Here is a 13,025-nt window from a genome sequence, read left to right on the forward strand (position 1 = left end):
CTCAAAATGAAAAGGGAATTCTTATTTGACATTTAATTTAGTTGTACCCTGATATACTGTGAACAATATTTAAATGTTTATTTATTGTTGAAAATTAAAATTATTATTAACGATGTAACCTTATTTTAAATTTATTCAAGCAAAACAATTTCCCTCAATTTGAAAATACAAATGAAAAAGTAGATACTTCATTTCAGATTTAACATGCTCCACAGTGGACACTAGACAATAAGCTCTTGCATGTAAACATCCTTTTTTTAATACTGACATAATAGGATACAACAATTTGACTTTCACTATTCTTATCAGTCCTATGACACTGGCCAAGTCACTGGTTTGGACATTTGACAGAAAAAAGAATAATTCAATCCAATCCAACAGAGAACAATGTCATGTAAACGCTTAAATTTTAACCGGCATGCCATAAAGAGAGATGACAAGCAGCTTGGAAAATTTTACCATGGTCAGTTTCACAACTGACATGTAGAGCGCTGTTGCGTGTCCAACAACTTCACTGTCTGAGAGCATGAAAGACGCTTGTTAGTGACAGACACTGAAGACCAGAGTATCAGCACGAGTACCTGGGATGAAACAGCCATCCCTGATACATGTAATTTATGCAAGACGTGTACATGGTATCAATCAGGGATCATCAACATATTAATAAATGCAAATAAGCACATTCCAGAGGAGGTAAATGAAAAAAGTACTTTTAACATGAGTTTCCACATTTGGACTCTTCAGCTGCTGCTGAAGCTGCTGTCCCATGTATGTTCCAGTGGCTTCATAAACCACAAGTTCTTGCAAAAATAAGTTATATTGAACAAGGATTCTCCTTTTCTCTCTATTGTGAAGCTAATTGTGACAAACTGGCTGAACTGAAACAGGCTGTTAGAAAAATTAGACAAACTTCAGCGCACACAGAATTAAACGCTGCTAAATTAGCCACTCAGGTCTGGTGAAGCACTGCCCTCTGCTGGCTCTCTGCCTCTCCTGCAGATGATACAAATATAAACTCTGTAACCTGCACAAAAATGAACAAAAAGTGACTAAAAATACCACAACCTGCATATGAGAAACAGAAAAATAATGCTTTTTTTTTAAAAAAAAAAGGAAAATAGAAGAGAACAGCTTTTGTGAGTTTGTTGTGATTTCAAGCACAACAGGAGTTTCCCGGCAACAAGTGTGACTTGGTCTGGAAAAATAACAGACAATGGAGGCGACTAAGGTGAAACCGCTTCATGTCAAACACCACTGACAGCTGTTTCACACACACAGGAACATAACTTTTAACTATTTTTTTTCTCTTGCTAAACACAACACAGGTCATTGAAGACTCTGTCCAGAAGAGAGGAATAAGAAGGGACTGTGATGTTTGTGAACTCAGGCTTGCCACAAAGTAAGAAAACCTTTTGCTATTCTAAAATATATGTTTGTCTTTAGCTTATACAGCAGATGTTTCCAGAGTAATTAGACAGTTTGTATTGTGTTAATTAGAAAACTCACCAGTGTTCCTGACTTATCAAGATTTCGCTTGCTGAGGAAGCTGAGGCTGAACAACAACAAGGTAATCCACTTTAAAGTGTTTTTCTTTGACATGCAGGATGGATTACATGACTCATTTCTTCCTGATTCTCACAGATCAGAGAGCTCAGCTGCCATTCTCTCAACTGCTGCTTGACTGAACTTTACCTTCACAATAACAACATCAAGTCTGTCTCAGGTTAATGAACCCCTCTTTCTCCTCTAAATGTGAAGAACACTGTGAATTTTACTGTCCTGTGGCACAAAGTGCTCAAAATGCAAATTTGGTCTTTTTTTTTAATAATACGCTTTTCAGAATTTACTTCAGTACTCCAGTGTTTCTTTTAAGAAAGAACATCATTAGCAATATAAAAATACATAATTACAAGTAAAAAGACTTCAAAGTCCTTCTGTGATGAACACATTTGTGCTTTTATTTTGAAATAATATGTTTTACCTTTTCTATAACACAGTTATGTGTTTTTGTACAAATAAGTTTGGGAACGACTAGTTTAATCATTTACTGTAACAATTTATTGTCTTTTAGTTTTAGGTTAGTTCATTTGACTTTAGTCCACATGTCAGATAAATGTAATGTGGTAAAAACAGTGTTTAACTCTGAAATGTGGTGCAATTAATATATAAACTATAAAGTTCTTTTTAATTATTAAAAGTAATTTTGTAGCATCCAGATATAATTTGTGCAGGTAGATGAAAATGAATTATGGGGCCTGAGGAAAAACCTTTAGAAAAGAAGACACATGCAGTGAGGACTTTTATTTTTTAAACCCTCTCTCCTTTCACAGGTGCTCTAAGTCATTTGACCTGTCTGCAAATCCTGTTTCTCCACAACAACTGCATCAGAGGGTTGGAGGACACGATGTATGAACTCAGGAGGATGCAGCAGCTCCAAAATGCTAGTGAGTGCCGAACCACCAACCACACCCATCACAGAGCACTAACCGGGCCCTGAGAAAGTCTGTATTCATGTGAAAAAGATCCACTTGCAGATTTGGAGGTGTGACGGTGTTGTGTATTTTAAAATGCAGCTTTTTTCCTCAATCCCATCTCTCATGAACTCGGTTATCGCAACCATGTGATCCATTGCTTGCCTTCACTCCAGACCTTAGACAGAAAAGGTGAGGACATTCAGAGGGACATATCAGACCCGCAGTTTGTGATCACAAACACTGGCACAGTCTCTGTTGTGTTGTCAGAAGTGAAGCCAGCAGAGAGGAGGAAGACCTTCCAGATTTACAGACAGGATCGTCATCGCGTCCTCCAGTCTGTGGCTTTCGGAAGACGCCAGTCATTCCCACAATGATGGTGTCTCAGGAATCAGCATTGAACACTTGCAGTTACACAATACAAAGATTTTCCCACTCTCTCAGTATTTCTTTGGTGAGTTGAAAATGGGGCAGAAATTTGCTGCAAATATTGATAAGAACAGCCTGTAAGATGAGCCACAAATGACCTCCGAGATGAAGAGCAAATGAATAAACTGAGTGAAATGCAAAACTAGACGATAGATGCAAACTGGTAACTTTGTATCTGAAGTGTGCACTACGGAGCAAGTTTACGCACAACAAACAGGATACGGTTAGATTTGATTTAAAATAAACTGGACGCACCACATTTTAACCAGTTATTTTCCCGACATGCTCCAAGCTACAGATTCTTTGGTGACGATATTTGCATGCTTTAGATTGCATGCTTACACGCAATCTCTTCCAGATGTTAAATACCACCGAAGGAAGCCATATAATAAAGTTACAGCAGCACAAACAGTGTGAGTCACACTGTCATGAAAGATTTCCATGTATGTCGTTGGTGATGCAGTAAATGCATGATGTTTTTAAATGCTTGGTCCTAATTAGCTGCAAAGTCAAAGCTAACAAACCACAGATTAGGGATTGGTCAGCCGGCTTTGAATCGCTCAGAATACTCAATAAATGCCATAATTTTACTTTCATCTGGCAAAAACAAGTAATACACTTTCCAACTCCTGCCCGGCACTCAAAGCATTCTGCACTTTAAGCTCATTCTTCCATTTACGGCCCTTCATTATTATAATTTATGATCCTGTCTTTGACCCATCAAGCCCTCTCATACAGATGGATGCATTAGGAGGAATTTGGGGTTCAGTGTCTTGCCCAAGTACACTTTGGCATGGATACAGGAGGAACCAGAATCTGATTAGCAGAACCCTCTACCCCATGATCCACGCCCCAAAGTGATTTCCACATTTCTTCATTAGACTATGGGAAGGATTAATTAAGGTTTAAGGATTAATTAAAGTTCAAATCTAAAAATCGACACCATGTTTCAGTGGAGTTGGTCTTTAATTTATTTGAGATCAAGCTGTCAGACAGATTGGAAGTCACCGTCTCTCAGAACAAACAGCCTTCCTGGACACGAGGTTTTCACTTCAAGCTGTACAGCAAATGAAAGAACATCAAAACCACAGGGGTGAGAGCTTTCAACACAAACTGACGCTTGTTTTCCTGACATGATGTTCTCGATCAACAACGGATGCTGGAGAAAACCTTTTCAATGTAATCAGATTTTGGAAAATCCTGAGAATTATACATAATATTTCATGATTCACTAAAAATAACTCAGTTATTGTCATTCATATTTTAAAATATACATTTTTGGTCAACACAGTGCAACGATGTCATCTACTCTCATGAGGTTATCAGTACAAAAAAAAACAAACATCCTGATAATAAATCAAACTGCAAACAAACAACGGCTCTGATTGGCTACTTCCTTCCCACACAGTTTGCTACAGTTTAAGGCAGAATTGCTTTCCATCATGGATGTGAACCATTATCAATCCCTCCCAGTGATGCCTAACACAAACACTTCAGCCTATGTAATGTTCACATTCACATGTAACAATTCCATCGGAAAAGTTAACTTAGAAAAAGGACACAAAGACTGCGGCACAAACATTCCTCGGATGCTGTTATGGTGACAGTCTCAGGCTGTTAATAAATATGAGTCCTTTGAGTCCTTTTCTGGCTTTCAGTCTGCCTGTGGTGTACGGATGGACCATGGAGAAGACGTCATTGCCTTCATCTGTCAGAGGTTCCTCAGTTGTCAGCAGCTTGGATGGTCACAGGATCTGATGTTTCTGCTTCAGAGTTTGAGGGGGCAGCCTCACTGTCGGTCTCCACTGAGAGCTCCTGTATGGAGTCTGTGGCCTCCTGCACAGCTTTACTCTCCTCTGAAAAACAAACACAGGATACAAAAAAAATTAAAGTGAACCTATGATACTCACGTCCACCTCTGTGTTTTATTCCTGATCAACTCTGGATCACTATCAGTTCAAAACAATCTCTTATTTTATACTGGGCCTTGCTGCAGTTCATCGTCCATTACAGCCAACTTGGTTCTGATTGGCTACCCCTCACACCCATAAGATATGACAGCAGGTGGGTGGGGCTTCTGTGTTCACAGTCAGTGTGGCTGGGATGTCTAATAAGGATAATCCCTTTATGTTTATAGTAACATTCAGTTCATAGAAAGTATGGAAGAAAATTCAAAGGAGGTCATAATCAGCTCTTTGGTATTTTTATGTCTTAGAAAATGATGCTACTTTAGTACAACACCATTAAAACACAGCTTGTGTGGGACGAATGTTTGTTTCACTATTTTTATGGCATATTTTGTCTCTCTGATGGATAACGCACCTTTGCTCTGCTGCATCCTCAGTTTGGCCGTTTCTGCTTCTTGCTTTTCTCTCTGCTCTTGGAGCTTCTTACAGATTTTCTTGTGGGTGAACCAGTGCATTTTTTGGCAAGCTTGGTCACAGTAGATCGCCTGGTGAGAAAAAATATGCACTATTTATATATCAAAAGGGGACAAATCCTAGCAGTCAGTTAAAGTGAGATTAAGAGTCTCAGAAAAGCTCATAAAAATAATTTGATCCCAATTTAAAACAAAGGAACAATAACAGGCTTAACTGTTCCAGCAAACCAAAAGAAACTGCTGTAGCTTTGACACTCACCATTTTACAGATGGAGCAGCGCTTCTCAGCTCCCTTCTCTCCACAAGTCGTGCAGAACTCTGCGTCCATGAAGCCGACCTGACCGGTGATGGCCTGAGTCAGCACCGACAGAGCTGTGGGGTCATTACCCTGCAATTAGGAGACGCACAAATCAGCCACCAAACAAAACAGCTAATTACAAGAACACATTTATTTTGGATGAGACTTGTTTAAATCAAAATTCTGAGTTTAAGATAAACGATGTAAATTTTTTTAAAGAATAAAATAAATGCACTTATCACACTGCTAAATTTAGCCTGTTTAGATTTCCAGTGAGTTGGTTTTGCAAACTCACAATCTCCACAGGAGCGATGCTCCGGACCAGCTGCTGCAGCAGAGTAGCATCACAGTACGGGAACTTGCGGATGCACTCTCTGATGAACTTCTCTTGATACACGGGGAAACCGTCGGTGTCCCGACCCTTCAGCAAACTATAAAGCAAGGATTAAAGATCAGGTAATTATAACTGCTAATTTCAGAGTTAATTCACTGCGTTTCGGAATTTTAATCCTAAAATCTAAACTTCTGTTGAAGCAGACAGAGCTCCACTCAGGATTGGTTGGGGGAAAAAAAAAAAATGGGTACAATAGTCAACAACCCGTCACCATCCCTGTCAGTGACAGCACTGACAAAAACACATGCTCTGCAATGAAAAGCTGCTTAGAAGCATTTAAAAGCTGAATTAAAGAACACACACACACACACACACACACACACACACACACACACACACACACACACACACACCTTTAGATTATCCTGATGATGAATTAATAATAACAAAAATCATTTTTCAAGCTCACACCTCTTAAGGAGACCCTCCAGCTTGTCCTCACGGTCTTTGAGGAAGGAGGCGCACTTTCCAAGCACACAGCTGATGTAGTGCATCTTCATGGCCAACACCTCGTTCATGTCCTGCTGCTTGATGCACTTCTCGCAGATGAGCTCCATCACACGGCGACATTTGTCGAGAGCCTCCACCTCCGCCAGTAAAGGATTCTCCTTCACCAGCATCACCATCTGAGAGCAAAAACAAACAAATGGTGCCGGCACAACAATGAACAAATTTTTTCCTTTCCTTTAGAAGTAAATGCAGAAACACTGAAGGCAAACCTATTTCAGAGTTTTTGTAATTTTTAAATATAAACTTCTTAAAAAAATGTAAACAAAAATGTATGTGACGTCTTTCCTTCTCTAAAAATCAATACAATTCAAAATATGTTACCCCGTGAATTTTATAAGCTTTCAAAACAACACATACGATTTAGCAGCACGGTTCATATTAATGAAGTTTCTGCCTCCCTTTAATTTCTGTGGTTGAATCAGAGCAATGACAGCAATCTTAAAAATTAGGTCTGCTTGATAACTATTGGATTTGCACAATGCTGCATCAGTGATATCAACATCAATATTGATGTGTTTAAGGTTTTACATTCACTGGATTAGCAAAGTAAACAAAAGCATTAGTTTATTTTATTGGAACTTTATAAAGGCAGTCTGCACCCTGCATGTAAAGCACTCCCAAAGTCCAGCACGTGTGCATCAGCCTCACATTTTAATGTCTTTTTTCATCATCTGTGATGTGAAAATGTTGGATTTTAAGTGCTCTGGTCACATCTCCAAGTGTGCCACAGAATATCCCTACTGCTGTTGACAGTCCATCAGAAGATGGACCAGTGTCCAGTTAAATGGCTCTTTTTATTTTGTTCATTGCTTTGTGGCACAACTTTTTTTTTTACACAAACAAATTCATAAATACAGTTTTTGCCCATAACTCTCCACCTTTTCTTTGGCCATAACCAAAAGAAATCATAGAGTAATAACCACAAATAAATAAAAGCCCTATCAGTACTTTAATCTGTACCAGTGCATAATAACAACTGCATCAACTTCACATTTTTATATGGTGGCCTTTCAGAAACCCACACTTCTTATCCAGTAAAGCTTTACCTTGACAGGGTTCAAGTTGGTGCTCATGATGACCTTATGCAAAGGCCCAGATAGTTTAGGCGGTAGCTTGGGTTCCTTCTCCAAACCCTGAGGCTTAGTGTAGTAATCGAGTCTGGCACGGGAGAAGAAGTTGTTGATCACTGTGACACAATCATGTTGCCCTATAGACAGACCAAAGGAGGTAGTTTGTTTCTTTTAACATATGTACAGCAAATAATGAGACTGAGTGAAACTATAAACTAAAGGTGAAATTCTAAGACTTCTGAACTGTGCATGGAAGTCACAGATGGTGCAGTGCAGCAGCTGGCAAAACCTGTGATGACACCCAAGATCAGCCAGTTCCAACAATTTGTATCTCCTGGAGGTCATGTAGGTAGGGAGTCTTATTAAAAAACAAAATGAATGAGAGATAAATGCGAAACTAATGCCAAGCTTTAGCTTTTCTCTACCATTAAACCAAAAGAAGAAAAATGATGTACTCGGTAATTCTACCACGACACAAAATATTAGTAAAATGTTTTATTTTTTATGACTAAAAAATGTTTTTCTTTGCTTTTGTGTGTAGACCAGTGAAAGCTAACACTCAGAACTGTTACTCCAAACGCACCAACAAAAGCTGCCATCTGTGCAGCAGTCCTTCCAACTGAGTTAACTACGTCTGTTTCTGCTCCTGCATCCAGCATCATCCAGGTGATCTCAGTCTTCCCTGCAGGCACAGAAGGAGAAGAGTCACAACACCTCCTAAAAACAACTGATTCTTCAATCACACTGCTGAGATGATTAACACCAACACGCTTAAAGTCTCACCTGACAGGCCGGCAAACATCAGCGCTGTGTATCCGTGCTCATGTTCATTACAATTCACATCTGCACCGTGCTGCAGCAGCAACTTGCACATGTCTGCCTTTCCTTTGTAAGCGGCATGCATGAGAGGAGTCATCCCATACTGTGAATGAGACAAAAAGGCTGAGAAAAGCTGCCTCTATCACTTGAGCACAGAGTAGAAACAAGGAAAATATTTATTACAAAAAGACAAAATTCAATCCCAGATTATAAACAATGCTTGTTTTTACTGTCTGTGTTTACCTTTACCAGTTGCTATAGGCACAATAAAGTTGAAAAATGTCAACTACAACCGTCTGCGTCTGACAGGTGGAAGGATAAGCCTCCTTTAAAGCCCTTCAGAGTCATGACTTATGACTTGCCCTACACATGTGTTACTGAACTAAAGGAGAGCTTCTCTCAAACAGCTCATCATGTGCGGTCCTTGACACAAATAAACCTCAGTCCTGAAATGAATAGACTTTCTTAAGCGAAGTCACAGCTGGTGACTCATTATTTTACCATTTCACCCTTTCGACCTGATGATTTTATCAGAATTAGTGAGAAAAACTACTGTTGTCACAAGGATAGGACCCGTAAAAGCTCAGCAGATACGCTTCAAGCTTGTAAACGAGGTGAAGAAGAAGTTTTCTCAAACTTGTCAATTTGTAACCCCAGGTTTGTATTTGCGTGTACACACTGTATACATAAAATTAAACCTGATTAAAATTAACATTAAGGGCCATCAGTAGATGAAATATGTACAACAGACAAGATCTATAAGATGTTTGGAATATATAAGAAATGCTTTTTTACCTCATCCAAACAGTTGACTCGAACATCCTTACAGCCCAGCAGCCTTGAGGCTTCTTGAACGTTTCCTAAAAGGCACCAAATTCAGTATTATTTCAGTATACACAGCACTACGATTTACAGCAGCTTACGCAGCTGCAAAAACTGCATAAAACTCAAAGATTTTGTAATACATTAATCTGCTGCATTGCTCCTTAAACACTGCACAATGATTTTAATCTACCATGCAAACCAATTCACTTAGGTAACGTTGAAAACTCATGTTACCCTGCAAGTTGACATCAGTGAGCTAGCACATCATTTAAGAACGCATTATTAGCTTTAAGCTAACATCATCTATTCCCCAGCCTCGACAGAACTAACTTTGAAATTAACTGCTATTAATAAAGGAGCCAGTCACTGAGCCGCAATCGCTGCTGTAACTGTGTGTCAGTTATTTCATATAGCCATACTTACTCATATAAGCTAACAAGAGCTAACTGATATATGGGGTTTCCAGGGATTAGCGTTAGCCGGCTTACCTGCAGTAATAACCTCAAACAACTCCTTTTCACTAGGAGACAAGTCCCCTTTTTTTGAAGCAGACATTCTGGTCAATATTTGTTTCAAATTAAACTATAACGACACAAGATGTTAATTAAATGTCCACTCTCCGTAGCTCTGACTGTCTGCCGATGCTCAGGCATGAAAGCTAGCTCAGGACAAGCTGTCATCTGGAATGTACCACTGCCAACTCCAAGCAGGGGGATGTGGGTCACAGCTAAAGTACTACGACGTTTAGTCCATCGTCTGGAGTACTTTATGTTTTAGAGCGATGTAAGTAAGACATGAAATAATATAAAGAATAAATATGATGTTGAATTTTCTTATCACATGTCAAAACATTGAAATGCAACTGACAATCCTCCCGTTCAATAGAATGATCAGTTCCACGGAAGTCTAGAAAGTTCATTCAGAACCAAATCGCGTCAGAGACACGTGAGAAGAGAAGGCTGCGTTCAATGGTGCACTTTGCTTAGAAAGGTTCCTAACTGAGAGGAGTCGCTCGGAAGTATCTGTTCAGTTCCACAAATACCAAGAAGGACAGGAGCTTCAATGCTTCCTTTGTTGCCTCCTTTAGAATAGGATACGCTGTGATCATCCTTTATAAAAGGAGTAGAGAAAATGCCGTCTCATTCTTCATTTCAACGGACCATCCGACCATTCACGAAAACGATCAACAAAAGTAAAATTAAGTGGCGCTGATCACGTGGCTGTTAATTATAACTGAATTTTATATGCCATAACCTGTTAAAATGTTTTAAATGTTCAACAACAGCCTGTTCAACGCACAGCTGAACTGAATACCACGCTGCTGCAATAAAAACTACTTCTCGTCCAGGTGTTGCCTTACATAAATATAAATTTATGGAAGCTCTTTAAATTGATTAGGAGCTATATTTAACGATCAAAGTTTACTCATTCTTCTGTATAATTCAGTTTGTATTCGTAATGTCTGTTGCTGTATTGCAGCCTTAAGGTTTATCATGACTTATTATTATTATTATTTACTTCAGGTCAGCTGGGATAAAAAAAATGGATAGAGGGAATTTCATTTTGGTCATAGAAATCCTAAACAGCATGGAGGAAATGAGTCAACGGATCACAACCCAGGAGGAAAATATAAGAAAATAAGTTGTATTTAGTTTTGTAGGCTATAGGAAAATGTATTATGTGGGCCAAGTTATTGTGATGCCGCAATCGCAGGGTGATCTACTAACAATGATTATTGCTAAGCTGTAATTTATTTACAAAAGATGAGCCAGTTCATTTCGACAAACTGCCAAGAGCAGTGCGGATTAGCAGCAAAAACAGACCTGAGGAGGGAGCCAGTCAATGAGAGGAGGATGAAGCAAAAAAATCATTATGTTTTTATATAAGATATAACTACTCAACTCAGCTTTATTTATAAAGCACTTTAAAATCAATGCCATTGGCCAAAAGTGCTGTACACGAGTAAGAGCAACCAGGTTTAAAATACATATAAAAACAAAAAAGTAACATTAAAAAACAAACAAACAAAAACAAAACAAAAAACAAAATGAGAGTATTCTGATAGAAGCCGCCGGGCACCATGAAGGGGTTCTAATAGATTAATAGTGTAGAGCGCAGGATTTATCCAGAGGACAGTTGCATTATTACAAACTGAAATCTGACTGGAACAGCTGACCTCGCAAAAGTGCCCCCCCCCCCCCCCCCCCCCCCCCCCCCCCCACACACACACACACACACACACACACTTTTTTTTTCCCCATGGTTTTTTTTTTTTTTTATTTCCCATGTCCCTTGCCGGATTCCGTAAGGCATAACTCAAACACATCAACAAAAATTCGTTAATAGCTGCATTTTCACTCTGTTGCTCCTTTCCCACCGCCGAGGTTCCGGAGCCGGAACCTCGTGAAGAGTTTCAGGACAGTTTTGGCACTGCGCTCACAGAGCCATCCACACAAATTATTCAAAAGGTATGAAGTAACAAAAATGAAGGTTTGACATGAAAGAAGAGAATGGAAAACAGTCTTACATAATGTTAACAGTTTCACGATCTGTCCCAAAGCAAATGTCAGTGTTGTAAATTATTTCTTTACACTGCAGTTCAGTGTAAAGAAATACACCAGTGCTAGAACTGGTTCAGTCTTTGGACCTATACTGACAGGGTTTCATGTGTGGCTGTCATGAATAGTTGATCAGAGAGATAAGTGTGTGTTTGACACATTTACCTATATGTGCAAATGTTCCTTCCTCAGAATGCAAAACCAATGGAAAGACTAGATTAAGTAATGCAAACTATTCCTCTTCATTTGAAGGAGAAGCCAAAGTCAAAGCTTTATCCTGACCCTAAGTATTGCCAGAAATACCACCCCATAAATCTCCTGCGGACACACCCATCAGATTCAAAATGTACAAATTTAAAGAGACTTATTGTATAGTTTCCAAGATTATTATATTAGAGCTGGTCATTAATCATACATCTTATAGTTTTGTGTCTGGAAATCAAATATCTCCTCAAATATATGCTTTGCACCTCATATATGCTTTGCTCAGTATTTCTGAGCATTAGTCACTTAGTGTGGCATTTTTTTCTTCTAGAGTTTTCCTTCTGTTTGTAAACACATAAAATATGGGTTTAAATATAGTATGGGTTTATGAGATTTATATATCATTAGATTCTGAACTTATTTACATTATACACATCATTCCAGCTTTTCTGAAACTGGATTATACGATCCCCTCAAAATTAATGAAAAGACAAGATGAAAACTGGTCAGAGAGGCTGTTAAGGGACCTATGTTAACGCTTAAGGATCTGCAGGAATTTCTGGCAAGTACTGGTTGTGTACTACACGCAACAACAATCTCCTGTATTCTCCATATGTCTGGGCAATCTGGTAGGACAGCAGAAGACTTTTGATAAAAAAAGAGAAATCCATCCTCTGCCACTTATCCTTAGGCTCGAGCCTACCCCAGCTGACATAGGGCAAGAGGCAGGATAAACCCTGTGCAGGTCACCAGCCTGTCACAGTGCCGACACAAAGAGACAGACAACCATTCACACTCACACCTATGGGCAATTTAGAGTGACCAATTAACCTAACCCCAGTAACTGCATGTCTTTGGACTGTGGGAGGAAACCGGAGTGCCCAGAGAAAACCCTCGGTGACATGGTGAGAACATGAAAACTCCACACAGCAAGAGGTCCAGGCCAAGGTGGAATTGAACCCAGGACCTTCTAGATGTCATTCTAGCTGTGAGGCTAACCACCACGCCACAGTGCTGCCACAACCCCACCACCACTAAAAAAGGTCCATTTGGTGCAAAAACAGGTG

The 13,025-nt window shown here is 39.3% G+C and overlaps 2 protein-coding genes across 5 annotated transcripts; one reads left to right on the forward strand and one right to left on the reverse strand.

Moving 5' to 3' along the window:
• Nucleotides 1-1,103: 1,103 nt before the first annotated feature.
• Nucleotides 1,104-3,030, forward strand: lrrc72 (leucine rich repeat containing 72). 4 transcript variants are annotated; one of them, XM_030750807.1, is made up of 7 exons: nt 1,104-1,228; nt 1,326-1,399; nt 1,528-1,567; nt 1,642-1,723; nt 2,331-2,444; nt 2,648-2,663; nt 2,742-3,030. In XM_030750807.1, exons 1-7 carry the CDS (start codon nt 1,214-1,216, stop codon nt 2,932-2,934), a joined length of 534 nt encoding a protein of 177 aa, XP_030606667.1. In that variant the 5' UTR covers nt 1,104-1,213; the 3' UTR covers nt 2,935-3,030. The 4 variants fall into 4 exon arrangements, with proteins under 4 accessions (XP_030606667.1, XP_030606665.1, XP_030606666.1 ...); XM_030750805.1 differs by having other exon boundaries at nt 1,138-1,228; nt 1,498-1,567; nt 2,742-3,021; XM_030750806.1 differs by having other exon boundaries at nt 1,155-1,228; nt 1,498-1,567; nt 2,574-2,663; nt 2,742-3,020.
• Nucleotides 3,031-3,853: 823 nt separating this feature from the next.
• Nucleotides 3,854-9,905, reverse strand: ankmy2a (ankyrin repeat and MYND domain containing 2a). Its single transcript, XM_030749907.1, has 10 exons — nt 9,685-9,905; nt 9,167-9,231; nt 8,336-8,474; nt 8,136-8,234; nt 7,529-7,689; nt 6,384-6,598; nt 5,874-6,009; nt 5,540-5,668; nt 5,223-5,352; nt 3,854-4,756 (listed from the first exon to the last, which is right to left on the reverse strand). The coding sequence occupies exons 1-10, from the start codon at nt 9,749-9,751 to the stop codon at nt 4,623-4,625; spliced, it is 1,275 nt and encodes a 424-aa protein (XP_030605767.1). The 5' UTR covers nt 9,752-9,905; the 3' UTR covers nt 3,854-4,622.
• Between the last annotated feature and the right edge of the window lie 3,120 nt (nt 9,906-13,025).

The sequence above is a fragment of the Archocentrus centrarchus genome, chromosome 16 (genome assembly GCF_007364275.1).
Source record: "Archocentrus centrarchus isolate MPI-CPG fArcCen1 chromosome 16, fArcCen1, whole genome shotgun sequence".
Taxonomy (NCBI): domain Eukaryota; kingdom Metazoa; phylum Chordata; class Actinopteri; order Cichliformes; family Cichlidae; genus Archocentrus; species Archocentrus centrarchus.

Excerpts from the sequence above, each read along its gene's own strand:
- lrrc72 (XM_030750805.1), top strand. Across the intron at positions 1,400-1,497 it reads GAACTCAGGCTTGCCACAAA|AAAACTCACCAGTGTTCCTG; the intron begins GTAAGAAAACCT and ends TGTGTTAATTAG. Across the intron at positions 1,568-1,641 it reads TGAGGCTGAACAACAACAAG|ATCAGAGAGCTCAGCTGCCA; the intron begins GTAATCCACTTT and ends TGATTCTCACAG.
- ankmy2a (XM_030749907.1), bottom strand. The coding sequence starts at position 9,751 with ATGTCTGCTTCAAAAAAAGGGGACTTGTCTCCTAGTGAAAAGGAGTTG. Across the intron at positions 9,232-9,684 it reads GTTTGAGGTTATTACTGCAG|GAAACGTTCAAGAAGCCTCA; the intron begins GTAAGCCGGCTA and ends GGTGCCTTTTAG. Across the intron at positions 6,599-7,528 it reads CCAACTTGAACCCTGTCAAG|ATGGTGATGCTGGTGAAGGA; the intron begins GTAAAGCTTTAC and ends TTTTGCTCTCAG.